This window comes from Pteronotus mesoamericanus, unplaced genomic scaffold (assembly GCF_021234165.1).
Source record: "Pteronotus mesoamericanus isolate MK-2021 breed Mesoamerican mustached bat unplaced genomic scaffold, CSHL_Meso_final contig_56, whole genome shotgun sequence".
In the NCBI taxonomy this organism is placed as follows: domain Eukaryota; kingdom Metazoa; phylum Chordata; class Mammalia; order Chiroptera; family Mormoopidae; genus Pteronotus; species Pteronotus mesoamericanus.
Window position 1 is genome coordinate 31150897 of NW_026555201.1, and position 23043 is coordinate 31173939.

The window sequence follows — 23043 nt, forward strand, 5'->3', positions numbered from 1 at the left end:
TTGACAACTTAAAGGCATAGGGCTATCTTTCATAAATAACTGGCATTACTTCAAATCTCACAATTCTGAAGTCTGAAAACTAAATTCAGACAATATATAAAATCAACCTTAAAAGTAGTATTTCATTACTAAAGAATCTATATAACATGATTAAGAAACTATTCTTTAGGAATAGACTCTCATCCTGAGAAAAATACAATTCTTTTTCCAGGTTTTCATTTATTTTATTATTGTATTCTACATCTCAATATGGTCAAGGAATTAATTGCATACAGTTTTTTGTAAAAATAATCTAAACCACAGTGTCAATATTTGTTTTATTTTTCTATAAGAATCATAATTATCACTTATTGAAAAGAAGGAATTATAACAATATTCAAGAAGTCTCAAATCTATCAACAAATTTGCTAACATAAACTCCTTTGAAATGCTAGCATACCTGTTCTTCTAAACGAGAAAGTTTGAGTTGTAAATCAGCCACTTGCTGTTCTTTATCCATCAACTTTTCACTTGAAAGCTGTCTTTGTTCCTTCAGCCTGCCATGAGCTTCCCCTAGTTGGCGCTCTGTCTCCAGAAGTTTGCCATGTAACTTTAAAAGAGAAAAAAGGTATACACATATGTATAAACATGCAAACCACCATCACTACCACCACCTAGTTTCCAAACAATGTTTTATTTTTCACCAATATAAGTATCATATCATAATTTTCATGACAATTGAATTATGATGAATCACATAAAATTGTGATTAAACATCACAGTTTCTGCTTTTCTTGCTCTCTTAAAAAATGCAGTGAACCAGAGTATCTTGTTCAGATGTAAGTATTGGAATCACTTAAAGAATTTAAAGCAATAAAGGGAGAGTTAAATTAAGACAGGGCACACTCAGACCATTCCACCATATTTTTTCAATATTACAATGATTCTTGTTTTTCCATAATTATATACCACCACAAGTGACTTCTTACATTGGGTATTAAAGAGCACAAAGCATTCCCAAGTCCTCAAAATGGCACATAATTTCTAAATAAAATAGAGCAAAGAATTTTTTTTTAAATATTAGGTGATGATCATTCACTAACTCTAAAATTGCCACCCAGTTAAAACTAAAGGAGAAATTTGACCTGGAGCTAAGAACTATCACTTTCTCAAGTTCATTATTTTTTCTAACACCAAAGAAAATAAGAGTTACTTTTTCTTGTAACTCTTATTTACAAGATTATTTACAAGGGGCAGGGGTGGCAGTTCCATTAAAAAAAAAAATAGAAGTTTGTATTAATTTCAGATGAATTACTGCCCAAGTGCTGGGAGTGTAGAACAAAGAAAAGTTGCATGGAGATTAGAATGCAGGACATCTGGGAAGGCTTATACACTGAGAATACTCTGACACACCAGCCTCAAAATTCAAAATACATGCATATGCCTCAGCAAAATTTAAAAATTAATAATATGGCAAGGAAAAAATAAAATTCTGTAAGAAAAGTAGATACTATTTTCTTATGCAATGAAACAAACTGTGGCTATCAAAATACATCCTATCCTTAATTTTTTTTAAAAGTTAATTTCTAAAACATGTTCCTATCAAATTAAAACAGGAATCAATAACAGTTAAAGAGAATGAATTTATTTTATCTTTGTCCTTAGCACCCTAACATCTGTCTCCTTTTTATTCTTCTTATTAAAATGAAGTAAGTTAGCACTATAATAACTACCCAAGTCTCCTTCTCACTAAAAAAAAAAACTAGGGCCAATCCTGATAGGCAAGAGCAAAGAAGGCATTCAAAGTAAATTCATATCTCAAGCATATAAGTGCTCAATCTCTTACAAATAGGCATCACTCATGTCTAGTTCTTAAACTTGCTCAGTAAGAATCTCCTGCTAGCATTGTTAATACACAGATAATCAGACTTCTTCCCTGGAAGTTTAGACTTATGATATTTACATTCAAGAGAGTTCAGAAATCACTTGCCAAAAACAACACTTGAAAAAGCAGTAGTTTTTGGCCCTGGCCAGGTAGGTCTCTTGGTTAGGGCATCATCCCAATATACCAAGGTCGTGGGTTTGATCCGTGGTCAGAGCACACACAAGAATCAATCAACATTTGTATAAATAAGTGGAACAACAAATCAATGTTTCTCTCTCTCTCTCTCTCCCTCTCCTTCTCTCTTTCCCCCACCCCTCTCCCCGCCCTTCCTCTCTCCCTAAAATATTTAAAAGCAGTAGTTTTCAATCTCAACTTCCCAGTACAATCACAGAGGAAATGTTTAAATATACCAATGTCCAGGCATATGCCAGAGAGAGTGGTTTAATTGGATCAAGTGGGAGCCCTTGATATTAGTAATTTTTTAAATTTCCCCAGGTGATTCTGATGTGCAGATAGAGTTGAGAGCTACCCAATTAAAGATAACTATTGCCCTAAAGTAACTAAAGGCAGGAGGAAAAAAGATATGTATGTTTATAACTTTGTCATTCATTACTGTATGATTCCTGAGAAATCCCTGAACTTTAATAAAAAAATGAATCTCCAATCGAAGGTGCCCCAGAGTGAAAGCAGTCCAAAACCACTTACATAATGATGCTATTAGAGTAAACATGTTAAAGAAAATGAGGTTAAATTAATAGTAAAAAAGAGAACAGACTGATAGCTGCCAGAGGAAAGGGGATTGGGGACTAGATGACAAGGGTGAAGAAATTAAGCAAAGAAAAGAAAAGGAAAGGACGCACATACCATTTCATGGACACATAAAATAGTATGGTGATTGCCAGAGGGAAGAGGGTGGGAGGAGTAGAAAAAGGGGAAAGGGGGATAAATAGTATGGAAGAAGACTTGATTTGGGGTGATAAACACACAATACAATATATAAATGATGTATTATATAACTATACCTGAAACCTGTATAATTTTATCAACCAATGTCACCACAATGACTCTATTTACAAAATTAAAAATAAAAATGACACAACAAAATTGTTATTAGAATGGCCTACTTTAAAGTCACATTTTGAGATATATACATATATGTACACATTCTTTAGGAAATTCAGTTTTGTAAACTTATACTGAGTTTCCTAAAGAACATATATAATTTATTATATTCCCAAAAATGTTTACTATGTGCCAGGCCTTATTCTACATGCTTCACAAGTAGTAACTAATTTAATCTTTATAATAACCTTATAAAGACAGTTTCGTTATTATCCTCATTTTATAGATGGGCAAACTGAGGCACAAATTAAATAACTTGCCCAAGATCAGTTTGTAGGCCAGAGAGCTGGAACCTTGACAGTTGGTTCCTAAATCCACAGATAAACCACTATGCTATTCAAAAAAGCATGTTAGACAATTTTTAAAAGTAAAATTAATGACATCCATTTTTTTAATTCATAAATCATCATCTGTACATCTGTGGCAATTTTAGAAGTGCTCATAAACATAAATATGAAGAACGTAGTTTAAGTCCTTTGTAGACAATCCTCAGCTGTATCATTTTGTCATCACTGAAATGAATGCTGGGTATGATACGCTGGAGAGCAAAACAAACCCAGTTCATGCCTATACACTTTAAGGATATTGGACAAAAGGTTTAAGGTGAGATTCACTTCCATTCTTCCAACAAATATTTACTGAAAGCCCTAAGTATAGAGGCTGAGAGAGTATAGAATAAAACAAATTCCTCACATTAGGGCGCTCACAGTCCAATTGAAATTGTAGACAATATGAAAGGAAACAAAAAACTAATATACAATATAAACTGTTATACAGAACAAGAAAGAAGAAGCTTGCCGAAATAAAGAAGAGGTCAAACTATGTGAAAAATGAGCTGTTTAAATAGAGTGGTCCTAGAAGGCTTTATTGCGGAAATGACACTTGAGCCAGTGGTGTGAAGAACTGAAGTCAAGGGCACACTAAGAAGAAAACACAGGCAGAGGGCCTATGGCAGGAAAGCACCTGAAGTGCTGGTGTGTTTGAGGAACTGAAAGGAGACCAGCATGGCTTCCCAGTGGTAGAAGGTCAGTTTGAAGACACAGTGCAGGCCATATTACATACAGAGGCTTACATACCAAATTAAGACATTTGGTTTCAATGGAAAGCCACTTTAAGCAGTGTTAAGCAGAGAAAGAGATATCCTTCATGTTTTAAAAAGATGTCTCTGACTTCTGTATGGAGACCAGATCAAGGAGGCCACTAGAAGAAGGGGAACTTGTAAGAAGGCTAATACAGTAGCCCAGGTCAGCAGTGGTGGAGACTGAGGTTAAGGGTGGTAGCAGTATAGGTGAAAAGAAGGGGACAGATTTGAAACATACTTTGATGGTAGAATCCAGACAGCATGCTGAAAGAAAGAAGATAAATGGTATCACTTCAAGGTCCTAAGTATGACCTCTTTATTTTGTATAGCACTGTGATTATATCCAACGGTCACATGTTCAAGTTTTTGTATAAAAATGTTTGAGTAGGTTCTTAAAAATTTCTAATGCCCTTCCATCTACTGACAACAAAATAAAGCCCAAATTCCCCAGCCTGTCATTCAAGACCTTACATAAAAATTCCAAATGCTCTTTCGCAATAGTCCACTCCTATCCCATATATCCTATTCTAAGAGCAAATCAGTGCCCGCTCGCCCCCCCCCCCCCGCCCCACCTCCCAGTTCTTATAACTTTCCTTCCACCAGTTTACTCTCACTAATCTTTCTGTCTGGAAGCCCCTCCTGCCTCAAATTGCTACTTGCCTAAACCTATCTAGCATTCACAGTTTCAAGCACCACCTCTCTTACACAAAGCTTTTCCTGATCACGTAACACATAACTGGACGAAATAATTATACAATATGAAGTACAATGGGGGGTGGAAGGGACAGGAGACAAACTCTTCCAAATTCTCACAGTACTTGGGATCATTTTATTGTAATTCCATGTTCTTTAATATAGGACAGTACTTGCCTCATCCTCAATGACATTTACATAATGATTTAAGGTAAGTACGGTGTCCTTTTTCATTTCTGTATGTCCTAACAATAAGGCATGGTGTATTTTAGGAACCATAAATGCCTAATTTGTTTATCTGAACTAAAAGCCAAATATCTAAGTTATTTTTAAGTTACTCACTGCTATCTCCAAGCCTCTGTTTCCTTCCATTATGAATGCCTGCATTTATTCACTTACTCACTAAAACATCTGCTGATAAACATGCAATGTGCCAGGTAGTGCTGATAAAAAATGAGTAAGAGATGTTCTTGTACCCAAAGGGTTCAGAGTTGTGAAAAGAAAGACATATGGTAATATAACTATACTGTGTTAAGTAAAACAATCAAGATATGTAAAGCTTAAGTTATCTCTGCGGGGAGATTAGAACTGGCACTGTTCAGAAAGGGACTTCTAGAAATGTAACAAGTTAAATAAGCACTATTTATCAAGTAGAAGAGGAATAGAAAGACAGAAGAATTAATGCCACACAAGGAAGTATCACTACCATTTAAGTGAAAATAGTTGAATATTATCAAAAAACTAGCTGAGGACTTTATTCTTTCCCAAATTTCCATTGTTCAATCAACTTTTAATGTTATCTATAAAGAATAACTAGAATATATAATGTAACAATTAAAATAATGGCAAAGTCAAAACTTTCATTAAACTGCAAAAAACTTGCAATAGTGTCATCTGAGAGACATTATTTATCTATAAGAAATAGCTGTTAGAACTAAAACATTTTCTTTTAAAATACCTAATTTTTATATTATTGGTTTAAAAATAATTATATTTTGAAAATGTAGTAAGGAAGAAAAGAAACAAGTTTTTAAACCAAAGACTGGTCAACAATCTGAATTAATTGCAAAAGCTAATACCTACTCAGAGTACCTACCGTGAGCCGGGCACCATCCCTAAGCAATTATATGTATGAAGTCATAAACACTTCACAACATTACTACATGATAAATAATATCATTTTTTCTCCTTTTAAGAAAAACTAAAATGAAAGGAAATGAGATCTGACTCAATACTACAGTTGTGAAAATTAAAAGTTAATTTGTTCAAATGACAATTTTTTAATGAACTATATTTTGATCAAATAACCATCAGGTACTCTAAGAAGAAACCATAGGGGAAACTACAATAAATAAAAGTAACATCTCTTACCTGATTAATTTCACTTTGGAGTTGTAACCCATGCTGCTCCTTTTCTTCTCTTTGTTGTTGTAGTTGTTTAAACTCTGCCTTAAGATGCTGGTACTTGGTTTCTACTTCTGATAATTCTTCTTTGAGCTTCTGATTAGCTTCTCCCTTTTCACCTAATTCCCCCTGTATTCTCTGCAGTGAGGTTTCAGACGCAGATAATCTTGACTGAAGCTGTTGACAATCTAGGTCTTTTTGATGAAGGCTTGCTTGTATATTCTTTTTACTCGCACATTCATCATTATGTTTCTCTTCTAACTGAGCATAGTCAAGTTCTTTCTTTAGCAACTTTTCAGTCAAGTTCTGAAATATCAATTTAACAATTTATTTCCTTTTCTAATGTTTTTAATTATCCTAATTATTCAAATAATTTATACAGCAGTACCACCTCCTACTAAATATTTTAATTAATAATATAATATAAAAACAGTGAAACTATTCTAGTCAAGAATTAAAGTATTACATAATAACATGATTTTATTATTGGTCCACTTGACTAAACTCTTTAATATAATTTAGGAATTACCAATAAAGTTTTGACATAAAATGAAAACCCTAATATCTACTACATTCTTTAGAATAAGAATATTTATATTATATCCTACCCTGGAACAAGAAATTATTTTGATTAACTATGCTGTTGCAATTCTGATTTCTGGCTTTACAATATCATGGTTGTCAGTGCTTTAGCATAGCAATACCATGCATGCACTGCTTTAGTATGCGGATCCTATTCATTCCTTATTTTTGTTCTTGATAAAAGTCCATTTTTAAAAGTCACAAGTTTCAGACTAATTCAAATTTCTTTCTAATTATAAAAAGTAGTGATCTAAAAATATCATTTACCTGTTTTATATTTCATTGCTTTATTTAATTCTTCCAAGTACAAAATACAAAAAATGATACCACCAATCAAAGTGTCAAAGTCCACACTCAGTGGAGTTGTTACAATTCATATGGAACATTTTAAGTCAACACATTTACACATGAAATATGAATCAGAACTCTGACTCAGTTATGTAAGAAAGACAGCCAGAATAAGAAGCCACTATAAGCACCTGGCGAATCTGTCCATTGACATTGTTTTTTACTTAGTTTTTATATGCGGTGTGCTAGAAGGAAATAATACAGAAATGGTAGAGGAGATTCAAAGCTATGACCTTTAAACAGATTATAATCTAAATGAAACACACACATTAAAAAAAATAAAACCTTTTCCAAAAAAGTTAAAACATAATGAGCATACAAAAATGAATTAATACAAAACCTATGTCAAATTCCTGAAGTATAAATTTCTTTTTAAATAAAATGAGCAAAGTCAGGTGGAGCTAACTAGTAAGTTAAATCATGTAAAAAATAGTTTGGGCTTCATAAAGTGTGAAGAGTTAAGGAATAGGTATACATAACTCATGCCATCTGCTCTATGCGAAAAAAAAAAAATCACAAACATATAAAAAGAAAGAGTGGCACAGACAAACAAGTTGAATGTGAGGAAAGAGCAAGCACTATTACTTCAAGAGGAGTAATAAATCTAGGCACCAAAGAAGGAAAGGCAGCAGTAATTTATCTGAGAAACAGTACCATAATGTAAATTATCAAGTAGTAATACACTATAGGAAAAAAGCAGTGTCCAGAAAGATGACAGAAGCATATACAAAAGAGACAAGATGGAAGAAAAACTTAAAGGAATAACAACCAGAAGTTCACAGCAAAATTGGCCAAGAGATGTGTGCCTTGACCGATCAGCAGAAATAGAAACAAGAGGTAGAAGAGCCAAAAGACAACTGAAAAAATATATACTTTTAAGTTAAATGACATGTTAGGAAAATTCCTTTTATAAAATATTTCATTTTACTAGTTAGTAACTGGTAATTTCTCTTGCCATTATTTTACACTTTTTTTCTTTTAAGAAAATAACATTTATTTTGGAATTTGTAGGCTAAGTTCACTCATTGATCTATAAGAGTGTTCGATCTTTTTTTAAAAGAAAATTCTAAGATATGGAACTTCATGAATGCTACCATGCTCACAAATACTGAGAACTTGGGTAAGATACAATTTTAAAACATGCTAGAAAAAATAAGGGCTAGTAATAAATTAGTCTTCTTTTCCACGGGCTTACTTATATAAAGTGACCACGTAATCCCACCAGTACTGTAAATCAATGACCTCTCAGACAGCTTCACTCTTTAAGAAGCAAAAACATGTAACAACCATTGACTGTTTAAAATTCACTTGTCCTAAAAAAAAAAAATTATTCAAAATCTATCTGCTTTATTATACATGTGGGAGATAATTATATTTTCTTCAAAAGAATCTCATACATCTTATATTTTGTGCTCTAACATATTCCCATGTCTCTTGTATATCTAGCTCTCAAAATAAAATGTTGTTTACCCCTCTGCCATGTAAAATGATCCTTAGAATCCTTACAGACTAATCCAAACAGTTATGCCTTCTACACAAGCTTTTCCTGACTTGGTAGGCAATAAGTTAGGAAAACTTCCACCTTGGTCCTGACCCAATCTTGTATCACAACACTTACCAAATAAAAACAAAAACATTCACTGAGGCACTTACTAAACACCAGAAACCTGTCTAATCACTATTAATGTTTTTAATACTCATATCAATCCTAAGAGGCAAATGGGTATTAACAGTACTTCTTAGCAGAAGAGGAAAGACTCAGGTTGAGTGTCACAGCCAGTCAGTAGCGAAGCTGAGATTTGAACATGCCTTTGATTACTGTACTGTTTACATCAATATACCACTTTGCAATACAGTGGTAATACAAAACAATATAACTTCTTGCCACATCTGGCGCCTGATTTGGCCCAGGAGCACCTTAATACTGGGAGTGTTAGAAAGAGAAAAGCAAAGAAGGATGGAAAAGGGGTGAGAGGATGAGACTCCAAAAATAACGCAGTCTGTTAAAATAACCAATATTATACTGGTAACTTTAAGCATATGATTTTGCTCAAAATTTATATGGAAATAGTTAATTAAAATCAAGCTGCAGAATTTGTTTAAATGTCAGAATATGATTTTTATTAAAAACTAAATAGTAGTTTCTTCAATATCCCCCTTTTGTTTTTAAGTTTTCAAAGCCAGTAATTACAAAACATTGATTTAATACTGAAAACCTTGACATTAGCCCAAAACAATTATTTTTCCATTGATTATATAGTATAATGTTACCTATCCACCTTGTGGCTGCCTGTGATCCACAAAAGGTGCCCAAGGCATTTTATGCATAATAGCCTTCAAGAGACCAGATACAGAGATTTCCAAATCCAAAACACTTGGATATCACTACTGTCAACAATTATGGTTTGCCATGGACATGGAGGAAAGAGGAATGGAGGAGGCAGATAGCAAGGATCATAAGAAAAGGTAAATGCAGCCTTGACCTGGTGGCTCAGTTGGCTGGAACACTGTCCCGTACACCAAAAGTATGCAGGGTCCATTGCTGGTCAGGGCACATAACTAGGTTGTGGGTTTGATCCCTGGTCGGGGCACATACAAGAGGCAACCAATCAATGTCTCTCTCTGTCTTTCTGTCTGTCTCTAAAATCACTAATAAATATATCCTCAGGTAAAGATTTAAAAAAAGAAAAGGTAAATGCATCTCTGCTTGCTCTTACTGGTGAGCAAATTCTAAATAGGAAAATACTTTGAAAAAATTGTGAAGGCTTACACAAAGATTATTAAAGTCAGTGGAAGATCATAGTCTCTAATCAAAAATATTCTAATTTTACTGGACTAAACCATGTCCATTCCATGTATTATTCATAAAATAGCCATAGTACTTCCTTTAATGTATATGTATATATGTGTGTATGTGTATATATAATATATAATGAATATATATATAAAATATATAATGAATATACATACACATACACACACACAATCTGTGCTTCATTATTTGACCATATACCTCAGGCTATCACTGTCAAAACATGTCCTTTATTAACAGTATAATATACCAGAAACACATAATAAATTACACTGAGCATAAACATCCACTGCATGTACACATTCTGGTCAGTTTCTAAGAGGTAGACCGCCAACCCTGGTGAAGTGATATAATTATTTTGGAAAATAGTTTGGGCTCACCTAGTAAATTTGAGCATGTATGTAGTCTATAAAAAATTCACTTAGGAATATATAACAGAAAATTTCTTGAATAAATGCATGGGATTTACATGTGAATATTCATAGTTGCAATATTTGTAATAGCAAAGGAAAAAAACTGAAAAAATAGGAAGTAAATATGGATTACTTCTGGTGCCTTACAAAGAATAATATCATTAATCACATGGAAAAGCAATTTTTTGTGTTTTAAGTTATAAACTTACTTGGTTTTTTCATGAAACATAATTTTTACTGGAAATAATAAAAGACAAACTATGATTATTCAAACTTGAAGAGGAAGAGAACATGTCACTTCAAAGAAGAGAACTGATTGTATTTGCTGTCAATGATAAAACTGAAGTTTTCAAATGAAACTTAGAATTTTGGAAAACTTGTATCCAGCACCATGAGCTTGATACTTCCTCGTCCTTAAAGCCTAAGCTGAGAATGATGGATGATGATATTGACAAATGTTTTTATATTGTACAATGAAATGTGTCAATATTTGGGACGTTTGCATTGTCAATGAACCACATTTTCCACATGACTAATACTCAATGTTACAAAGTCATGCATAGTAAAGATAGACTCAAAAGCCAAGATAAAGGGATGAATTTTAATGTTACAAAGTACAAAAACTGCATTGATATGGTTCAGATTCTACACTATAATTTTTGAGAAACTATACCTTACCTAGTTTCAGTATAGTATCAAATTAAAATAGTTACAATTATCTAAAAAGCCTATTAAGATATCCCTGCCTTTCCCAATTACATATCTGTATGAGACTTATTTTCTTCATATACTTCAACCATATCTAACAGATTAAATGTAAAAGCTGACTGAGAATCCACTTGTCCTGCAGTAAGCTAAATATTTAAGAGGCTTGCAAAAATGCAGACCGCTACCACTATTCTTTGTTTTGGAAAAAAGCCACTTTTTTCATAAGAAATAGTATTTATGTTAATATTTAACTGCTGTTTTTAAATAAATTAATAAATATATTAAATTTTGTTTTAATTTCTAATATGAGAAGTATCCATAGGTATAACTCAGAAGAACAAAAGCTTTTTGGGGTTCATAACAACTTTGAGAATGTAAAGCAGTCCTGAGATCAAGAAGTTTGAGAACTGTTGGCCAAGGCACAAGGAACAAATTAGCCAAAAACTTAGCAATGTAAAATTATATCTATTATTTCACACAGCTTCTAAGAGTCAGGAATCCAGAAGTGGCTTAGCTGGGTGGTTCCACTTTAGGGTCAGTGTCTCTTGAGACTGTAGTAAACTGTGAGCCAGAGCTGCAGTCTTTGAAGATTTGACATGAGCTGGAGGATCCACATCCAAGCTAGTTCACGTGGCTATTGGCAAAGACTTACCATTTACAGCCAATTATGTGAGCTATGTGCACCTGAGTCAGCTCTTACTCCTGAGACCCTGTAAATGAGTGATGTCCACAGTGTCCTGTCCTCAACAGCCCTGCCAGGGTCCTATAGACTCAGGCTTATGGCTTCTTTAATGGAGTCAATCCTCTTTGTTCCCTTCTACTACATTCTTTTCTTTCTTTATTTTTCCCTTGTTTCATTTCCCCAAAATATTAGGTCCAAGTTAACAGTAAAGCCAACAAATTCACCACACCTTTGAATATAAGGGTTTAATAATTTGTTACTCCCTCACCACCAAAAAAGTAAAGATATAGGGAAAATGTAATAGTATTATTACCTGCCCTGCCCCCAAACTAAATGTTATCTGTTGTTCATCTATAAAGAAACAAAGCAGAAAATATTAACATTACAAAATACAAAATATGGAGCAAAGTTGAAGGTCTCACACTTCCTTATTTCAAAACTTATTATAAGTTGCAGTAGTCACAACAAAGCTTGATAACATTGGATTTGGAAATGACTTCTTGTATATAAAACCAAAAGTACAGGCAACAAAAGTAAAAATAGATAAATTACATCAAATTAAAAGCTTCTATGTATCAAAGAATGTGATACTGTGATTTATAATAAGAAATATACATTTGGTTTTCATCCTCATTTCTGGAACAGATTAAAACCCTTGCAATCTTCTATATGATAAGAACAATAAAGATATCTTTTGTTATTCATTACAAGTGCCTTTCAACCACCTCTGAGTTTATGTTAATGATGTGATTTGTTTAGAAAGCCCCTAAGGATGGGGGTTGGGGGGGGTTGTTGCCAGAGGAACCAATCATAAATAAAGTGTTAAAACTTTCAGTCCCACCCTCCCAACTCCAGGCTGGGGAGAGGGGCTGGAGACTGAATTAATCAATATGCCTATGTAATGAAGCCCAAAAGGACAGGATTGGAGAGATTCCAGGTTAGTGAACACATAGGGAGAACACAGAGAGACCATGAAAGCTCTCTGCCCTTTCCACATATCTTGCCCTATGCATCTCTTCCATCTGGCTATTCTTGAGTTCTATAGTCCTTTATAATAAACCAGAAATCTAGTAAGTAAAATATTTTCTGGACTTCTGTTAGTCGTTCTAGCAAATTAGTTGAACCCCAGGAGAGGGATGTGGGAACCCCCCCCATTTATAGCCAATTTGTCAGATGATAAGATAACAAGCTATCCAACTGATGTCTGAAGGGAGGTGTCAGTCTTGTGGGACTGAACCCTTAATGTGTGGGAACCATAACGTGTGATGCTATCTCCACATAAGTAGTTTCAGAATTGAGGCAAATTGTAGGACACCCAGCTTATGTTGCAGAACTGCTGATGTGTGGAGCACCCACATATCTGATGTCAGAGTATTTATTAAGAGTAGAGGAGACATACAGGAGGAGTGTTTTTCTTTAACAAAAAGAAACAACAGAGTGAAAAGGCAACCTAAGAAATAAGAGAAAATATTCAAAACACATAAAGAACTCCTACAACTCAACAACAAAGAAACAACCCAATTATCATTATATGGCCAAAAAGCACATGGAAAGATGCTCAACATCCTAACCAATAGACCAAGAGGAAAATGCAAATCAACCATGATGAAATACCAGCTTACACTCATTAGGATGGTGACTATAAACACACCCCCCCACACACACAGACACACACACACACGAGGGGGAGAGAGGGGGAGGGAGGGAAACAAATGTTGGCAAAAATGTGGAGAAATTATGGAATCCTTCTGCATAACTTATGAGAATCCCAATGCACTGTTTATGGTGACTTTTTCAAAAACTTGAAAGCAAAATTACCAGATGATCCAGCAACTCTGCTTCTGTGTATATACCCAAAAGAATTGAAAGCAGAGTTTTAAAGAGATGTTTGCATACGCACATTCATAGCAGTACTATTCACAATACCAAAAGATTGTAGCAATCCAAGTGTCCATCAACAGATGAAGAGATAATATGATATATATATTTAATAGAATATTACTCAGCCTTTTGAAAAGGAAGGAAAATTCTGACACATGTTACACTTTATATGAACCTTGAGGATATTATGCTAAGTGAAATAAGTCAGGCACAAAAGGACAGATACTGTATGATTACACTTATAAGTTAAAGATAGTAAATTCATACATATAGAAAGAATGGTGATTCAGGGAGCATCTGTGAATGTGGAGTTGTTTACTTAGTATAGTTTCAGCTTTGCAAGATGGTAAGAGTTCTGGAGACTGGGTGTATAAAAACAAATGTACTTATCCCTTCAAAAAAACAAAAAAACAAAAAACAGGCCTAGCTGGTGTGGCTCAGTAGACTCAGGGCCAGACTGCGAAGCAAAGGGTCACTGGTTCGATTCCTAGTCAGGGCACATGCCTGGGTTGCAGGGCAGGTCCCTGGTCAGGGGCGCATGAGAGGTAACCACACATTGATGTTTCTCTCTCTTTTTCTCCCTCTCTTCCCCTCTCTCTAAAAATAAATAAAATCTTTAAAAAAATACAGGATATATCACATCGTACTGTGCCCATATGTAAAAAACATACACAGGATTAAAATTTAAGATATATAAAACAAATTCACCATGGTATGTAGTGTTTAAATTCTCACCTGATTTTTCTGTGTTAATTCATTAACAGAACTTTTAAGTTTTTGTAGTTCTTGCACATACACAGCAACTTCTTGGGGACCTTTGGCAAGTTCACACCTTAGCTGGCTTATTGTAGCCTAAAAAAACAAACAAACAAAAACAGCAAACTAATATAAAAAAGGAAATGGAAGCATCCAAAGGTTTTAAGATTACATAGACTTTTGTTGTTGTTTTTAAATTGAAATAATCTTTGTAAGTTTCAAATTGTTTCTTTACCTTGTCACCCTACTGCAATCCCACATTGCTTTTGCCTAAAAATAATTTTCAAAATTTATCCAAAATGTGTAATTTCATTTACTTAATAATACATAAAATGAAAAGCTGACATCCTACTTTATGCTGCAAACTTGAATTTACTGACTTTAAAACTCTGTACTTTAATCCTTCTTAGTTTAAAAAGAATATGCAAGTTACACGTATATTTTCTCCCAATTCCTATTAACATAGCCTTTTATTTTTATTTTAAAAGCATGTTTAAATGCAAACATACAACACAGAATCACATGAATCACCTTTTTGACTGTAATGGAAACTATCTGTCCAAAGAAGTAAGTTATCAAATGGAAGTTATAAATATATTTTAATATTTATAATGAGAATTAACTTCTATTTTCAACACAATGGTTTGATCATTTAAAAATAATATAGGAGAAAGGTAAGCAGATCTTGGAAATACAAACTTCCTATACATGAAAGCTTAACCACTAGAGAGAAAGACCAAGAACTGCATTTTATGTATGGTTTCCTATAAGTGACATTAACAAAAGAACTTAAAGTGTTTCTCATATTGCGTATAGAATTTACCTTTTATTTTTTACATTCCTAAAGTTACAATTATTTTCACTGTCTATATTCTTTATTAGTATATAAACTTTATAATATAAGACAAATTTCAAAATTTTTCTTAAAAAACACCATCAGTAGTTACCTACATCATGTATTATAAATAAGTACTTGCATCTTCAAAGAAGAAAAGTTAGAAGGCTACAAATTTTTAATTCATATTTTTTTCTTGTATTTTTTTTCCATTACCATTTAGTCCCCTGTTATCCCACCTATCCCCTGACGGCTACTAATTTATTGTGACAAAAATGCCAAGAGACCTTTTGCTATTCTTCTTTTGGAAACTCTTTCAGAATGTGTGGCACTTTTTCTTTTTAAAGCATTCTCACTAGTGGTGTATCTTCATCTATTTACAGTAGCTTTGGTTTTAAGTTTTGGAAACCACCAAGTACATGAGTTAAGTGACTGAGCTGAATGATCAAAAATAGGCATTTTATTTTATTTTAATAACCATAAATTAATGAAACTACATTTCTGAGTGTTTTCCAAACTGGTTTAAAATCAATTCAAAGAAGTTTCAAAAATGTTTTTTAGAAATGGCAGCATGACTAAGCTATGTTTATAAACTACCTTTTAAGACAAATATTCATGTAAATGAACCAATTTTGATACATGAAAGGTAATTTGTCACATTACTTTATAGTTACACCTTATACAGGGTATTTCAATATAATATATAACAACTATATATATATAAAACATATACACAAAATGAATATATACATGAATGAAATTATATTTTTATATATATATATATATAAAATTTCAAAGAAGGAAATGTTTAACTATTCATGCATTCATAACTGTGTTCAAATTAAAGGCATATCCTAACAACTTCTGTCTTAAACTGATCACGTAGCCTTGACATGGACATAGGTTTTGGGAGTTTATTTCAAATTGTTATTTCTAACAACTTAAAATCTCAGAATCATTTTCTGTTAGTAACATTTTAGATGTTAATAGAAATATTAGGATAAGTGGTGGGGGTAGGCAGAGACAAATGAATTTAAAAAAATTTTAAAAAAGAAATATTACGATAATTCAGCTACTTTAAATTACTGTCTTAATCATAAAGCACAAATACCAACTTATCACAAAAGATATTGTATCTAATATATAAAGAAAATATATCCAAAAAATATGAGTTTTATTTTATAGTTTCTAGACATGTTTTTATAAATGATTTTGTTATGTTAACATCTAAAGAACTGAACATCAGGTGTATGATTTATCCTTTGAACACAAAGAATGTATCTTTTTTAAAACTACAGTTTTTGAAAATAAAAAAGCAAGCATTTAAGTTTTTAAATTTAATCAAGGGATAAAAAGAAAGATGTGGAAAGAGTATACAGCAAAAGGTGCACTTTAATAATGGGGGGGGAGGGAAGGTAGTGAATTACAGGAATTTTCACTTCCTCTACTGCACATTATATATCTTTTACAATTAGCAAGTATTATGTTTATATTTGGGAAAAAGAAAAATTAAAGGCAAAATTTCCAAATAAATAAATACATCCCCTGTACAGCTATCACTATGGTGAAATTCAAACAAAGAAGGTTCTATGCTTTAGCCACACTACCTTTCCACCCCATTTAACAGGCCCAAGCTCACCTGTACCTAGAAGGGTTGAGCACTCCTCTTCCTGCTCCCAATTCTTTAACCTGATTCCTTCTTACTTTATTCTTCTCACACATATGCTCCTTGAGGAGACTTGCCCTGATCATTCTGTCTAAAATTGTCCCACACTACTGTCAGCTCCCCTACTGCATACCCTGCTTTATTTTTCTTTACAGCACTTAGCATTAATTGACTTTCTATAATGGCTTATACATGTATTGTTTGGCTTCCACAAAGGAATACAAGCTTTATGAGGGCAGGCACTGTCTTATTCACTGTTATATCCCCTACTCCTAACTACTGACACTTAGGCATTCAAAAAATACTCACCAAACATGAGTGGTTCTATCTCCAAGGAGTTAATAGATATGTTTCCATGGAAACAGTATATCAGATTTTATAAATAGTTTGTATTCCTCAAAGCCATGTTATTGAATTCAACATTGAACTTTTACTAAAAGTCTTTAAATTACAAAATAACTAAGATATTTCAAGCAAATAGCATGCTAATAGTTTAAAATTATAATTATTGTCCCAATCGTCTACTACTCTCAGCAAATAATCATTTAAAGATGGTTAAAAATCTGCATGATTAATAAAAACAAAAATGAGCATATCTTTGAAGATCCGAGATTGCCTTAAAACACAAAATTGCCATACGAAGATAAAGGTATTATATTAAAAGTATTATTATTAAAAGCCTTCCAAAAACACATTACCTCAAGTTTAAGCATCTCCATTAGAAAGCAGAAAAAAAATAATAAAATGATGGATGAAAGGTGGAAAACAAGACTGACAAAAGTACACATTGAACACACAATAAAAATGTCAAAAACATACTGTTAATTCTGATCTCTTATATTAGCATACTTTTAAAAGGCATTTAAATACTCTCTTTTAAAATTATGCTGAATATAATCATACTTATGCCATATCTTTATCAACATTTTAGTTCTTAAAACTAAAATTCAAATAAGCTTATTTGGAATACAAATAAAATTCTTAAAAAAATAATTTCCATTAAAGACCACACTAACTATAAGTAGATTACAACTTTGATATTTTCAATAATGTAGATCTTTAGAAATAACACTTTCTTAAGCTTTAAATCCTCAATTTCTGATCTATAAAATAGCCACTTAGTATATATAAAGTACTTTTAAATTCTAAAATGTTATTTATATATATGCCATCTAAAATATCTAGAAACACCCGAAAAAACTGTCAATGAATTCATAAGGTATACATTTAATGAAAGTAATAAAAACAAAAGGACATATTTAACAATGCACATGAAGTTATATATCTTCAGCTTCAACTAGGAATACCAAATAGACCATTGTATTTTTTAGCTTCTTTATTTTCTTTTAAGGTGTTTTGTTTCTTGTGCCAATATTTAGGTTCAGGAAAGTAGTTAATATATAAAATAATTTTTTCTAATAAATTCTTTAAGTGCTATAATTGACCAATACGTTTAACTAAGAATAGATAGAACTGAATTTTAATAAGTTAATAAAATACATGTCATCTATTTAAAGAGTAAGCAGAAGCTAAAAACAAATGTAGTTATAAACGAATAAATGAGATGGAGTATTTAGTAATTTTTTTAATATAAAAATAATATGAAGCACAACTCAAAAGTAATTTTAAGTTATACTCAATATAAATATTACAACATACAATATGGCAATATATAAAAAATAATAAGTATTAGGTCAAGATTAACAGCACAAATTTACTTTTAAGGCAAATCATCAGACCACCTGAAATAGAAGATAACATGGTACAAAAAGAACACAGGCTTTGGTTAAGACCCAGATTCTAATGCTAGCTTCCTATTGTAGGGTGCACAGCCTTGAACAAGTCATGTAACCTCACTGAGCCTCAGATTCTGAACATATAAAACAAAGTTAAAATAGTACTTAACTCACAGGGTCAAAAGAAACAAATGGGACCACATATTTAAAGCACCTAGCATAATATCCAAAACTAATGGCAGTGAAAAATTAAGATTTTGTTTCTAATAATAATATTGCTCTCTTACGGTATCATTTCCTAAAGTTGTTAAAAAATATTCCAAAAACAATCTGAGGTCTCAATAATTATATAACTGTTAAGTAACTAAGACAGGAATAAATATTATCCACATTTTACTAACAATATAATGAAATATCAAATCACCATTCATCAAGAATAAATCCCTTTATTTTAAAATTTACTTCAAAACACAAGTGTTTTATATAAAAACTTGAAAGAAGGTAAGATGTAAATAATGGATTTTGAAGCCATTTTTCTTCTTTCCCAGAAACATCTTTTCTAGAGAAAACACAAATCAAAACAAACAAAAAAAAATTGTTGTTCCCCCGTTGAAAGGAGACAATGTGAGAAGACACTAAATCCTTCTCTCCCCAATCTTTTATAACTGTAGTTATAACTTTATCATCTTAAATAAGTTCTTCTCATTACATATAAAGGTATTTTAATCTATATAAATATATAACTTTATAAAAATCTTCCATATTAAACTTAGTGTAATTCTTAAGTAAAATATTACTCAAAAATATTTTCCACATATATTTTCCCCAAATGCAGGTAAGTATGTGTACACACACACACACACACACACACACACACACACACACACATTTCTTTTCCTTGTTCAAATTCTACTTGTGTAACAACTATAACGCCATAATTCTCCACTGGAAAAGGTCAGAAAGAATTGCACTTTAAAATAGACATATTCTAAAGCTGCCATTACTGTAATTCAATTTTAGTCACCCTATTTCATTTGTTTTGAAATTTAAAATAACACTAAAGGAATTTTTAATCAAAAGAGTGTAATTTTTTAATTTTGAGAAATTCTAGTAGGCAGGCAAATATAATAAAAAATAATTCCTCCTGAAGCACAGAGGTAAATGACGATTCACCCAGGTTCAAGTATTTCTAATTTAACATTATCTAAATAGGATTTTCCTCATGAGAGGTGTTTGATTCAGCCTCTCCTTTATTAGGAGCTTTTAACCATCTTTGATAAGCTCACGAACTCCCTGAATTGAAGAAAAAATTGTGGGATTATGTGTTTGTTATTGGGGTACAAAAATCACTCTTGGGAAATTTGTACCTGAAATTCATAAAGTTTAAAATCTGAAGCATTTAGTATCATAAAGCCTCATATGCCTATGCATGTTGTATGCATAAACTTTTGCCATTCCCCCATTGATAAGATATAGGAAGAAGTAAAAGATGACAGGAATTACTGATTTTTATACTCCATAGCTCACTGATATATTACTAAATATGAATAGAGTGGCTTTTAGATCACCAACTTAAAAACTCTTAAGACAGAGATATAAATTTAAAGATCATTATAATTTACTTTCTCTAATTTTTTGTTTATTTTTTTGTTTATGCTATTACAATTATTCCTACTTTTTCTTCCTTTTCCCCTCATAAGAACTACAAATAATAGTATCATAACAGTATCTCCTATAATGCAGTAAAAAGGATAAAAGCCAGTATTTTTATGCAAATATGTTTTTACATATCCTAGAGCATATCCTAGAGCTTATCCTAGAGCTGACATAATTATATAAGGAATTTACAGGCCAAAGCAATGTCATGTGAGAAATGACAGAAGGAACTGAGAATGTTTATCCTGTAAGAGAAAAAACTCAAAGTAAACAGGAACAGCCTTGCCCTGACCAGCATAGCTCAGTTGGTTGAGCTGACATCATCCGGCAAAGTGAAAGGTCAACGGTTCAATTCAGGATTCATGGTCAGGGCATCTGACCATGAACAGGAAAGGGGAATTTCAGGTACAGATTTCCCAGAAGTGATTTTTGTACCCCAATAACAAACACATAATCCCACAATTTTTGGGTTGTGGACCTGGTCCTGGTTGGGGCCCTGTGAGAGGCAACCAATGGGTGTTTCTCTCTCTCTCCCTCCTTTCCTCTAAGTAAGTAAGTACGTACATAAATAAATAAACAAACACACAAATAAAATCTTTTAAAAAATGAAAAGCCTTCAAATCCTTCATGAGGAAAAGAAGAAGGATTTATTCTGTGTAATTCCTCAGGAGAACTGGAACCAGTGCATGTAAGTTACAGGGAACTCAATGGAATGACTAACTTTTGAAGAAATATGAACACCTACACCATATCGCAAGAGTAGTAAATCAGTTATCAGAGATGATTCCTTTACCCCTAACTAATTGAAATGAACTCAATTACCACTTACTGACTAGCCAGGAGCACATTTAATTTTAAATATTATCTCTACACAACATACATCATTTATTAAATAGCACAATAAACTTTTAGGCAAACATTCTTCTCAAAGTGTCTAGCTACATAAAGCAGAGACAAAAACATTAACTCTCAGACCATACTGACTATATACAAATATTACTCAGTGTAAATGAAAGAAAGGCAAATACTACTTTGATAGGTCACTCAGAAAAATCTAAAATCCTGATTCTCTCAACTGTATAAACAAGTTAATGTCAATCACATTTAAGAACACCAAACTTCATTACCTCTGAGTTAGCATAATCTGCTTGTAACTTTTTGCACTCATCTTTGAGTTTTTCAGATTCTCTCTCACGTTCCAAAGTCATGTTATCCATTAGTGTTTGAACTTGAACCAGTTCTTTCTTTAACACAGCAACATCTTCTATACCAGGCCTCTGAAGCTGTGAAGCAACAACACATACTAATTAAAAATTATAGTGAAAAACTAACATAATAAACATTTTAAATGGTTCCACTACAAAGAAATCAAAATGAAAACCATCTTTAATATCAATTACTAAACTATAAACATCGCTCACTGATTTCTTCCCACAGCAAGACTCTCCTCTTGCCACTCTATCTCATATTTAATAATATTAACACTCAAGATGCAAAATAGCAAGTTCACAATTATCCCTAGGGCTTTCCTTGCTTTCCTTTCTTTTCACAAACTACACCCCTTGGTTATAACGATCTTTTGATAAATGCTTATATTCCTTCATTTTCTATCCTAAGAAACTGGTAATAAAAATGAAGAACGAACAGATGTAAGCATAATTATGGTTTGTTGCACGTTGAATGTAGCTGATTCATTCATTTATATATTTACTGAGTGTTAAAGAAAGAACAGAAAGGAGTAAAGAAAAGATCCAAGACCATTAAGCCTGGAGAGAGTGTCAAAGATGTACAGCACCAATGACAGAAATACAGGTATGGAGGAAATACAATTGCTTGATGTTATACTTAATTGAATTTGGAATAAAAGCTAGAAATGCAACTAGAAGTATCCTAAAGTAGGTGAGTTTATAAAACTGAAGTGCAAGGGAAAGCTAGGATCAGAGATACAGATACTACTAAAACTACTAAACTACTAAAAAGACAGATGATATTGAAATAGGAACAACAGGAATGTTAAGGTAATAAATTAGGTATCGTAAAATTCCATTTTGATTTTAAAAATCATATATAGTATATATGAAGGTGGAAGAAGAACGACAGGAAATTTTATTTCCTCCATTTTACTCAAGCTTTATTTTCTAAAATTTTTCATCACAGTAGGTATTTCATTTTTAATTTAGGAGACTACAAAAGTACATTCTAATAAATGGATTGTAAATTACCAATTCAGTCTTCAGATCTTGAATTATAGTTGCCTCTTTGTTTAATTCTTCTGTCAAGTGTGACACTTCTTGCTCAGCAGCTTCTCGAAGACTCCTTTCTTCATCATATTTTGACTTTATATCTAATCAAAGATTATATATGTGTGTGTGTGTATATATACACATATATGTTTCATAATATTAACTCTAGAAGTTTTAGAAATTCCTGTACATTGCAGTGCATATCTATATATCACTTAATTTAAATTCACATTCCTTAGATAACCTAAAAGTATACTTCTGACTATATTAAATGAACTTAAAAATAGTATGTTTTTAAGTATATAATATTCTACTAAATAGAATTTTAGTGTATATTTAATCACATATATTTTACCTAAAAGTACATAGTAAAAAATATTCATGTAAATACTAGTATAACCAAAGGTTAAATTCATACTATGTTATTTAACATCTTCAAAATGTTACTTGTTAAACTTTAAGATACGCCCCTCCAAATTCAAGAAGAATTCAACAGAGAAAATCAAAATCCAAAGGAATTCAAAATCCTTTGAGGGGAGCAGATGGGAAGACAGACAAAAT

General features: G+C 32.3%; 1 protein-coding gene across 2 annotated transcripts in view; it reads right to left on the reverse strand.

Annotated features, from left to right (window-relative positions):
- Positions 1 to 23043, reverse strand: part of EEA1 (early endosome antigen 1) — a 128210-nt gene that overhangs the window by 52677 nt on the left and 52490 nt on the right. For both annotated transcript variants that reach the window (XM_054580198.1, XM_054580197.1), the window contains 5 exons: positions 22462 to 22583; positions 21367 to 21522; positions 14326 to 14442; positions 6132 to 6470; positions 440 to 589 (listed from right to left, as the gene is read on the reverse strand). In XM_054580198.1, coding sequence (XP_054436173.1) covers positions 440 to 589; positions 6132 to 6470; positions 14326 to 14442; positions 21367 to 21522; positions 22462 to 22583 — 884 coding nt within the window. The remainder of the gene's footprint in view (positions 1 to 439; positions 590 to 6131; positions 6471 to 14325; positions 14443 to 21366; positions 21523 to 22461; positions 22584 to 23043) is intronic.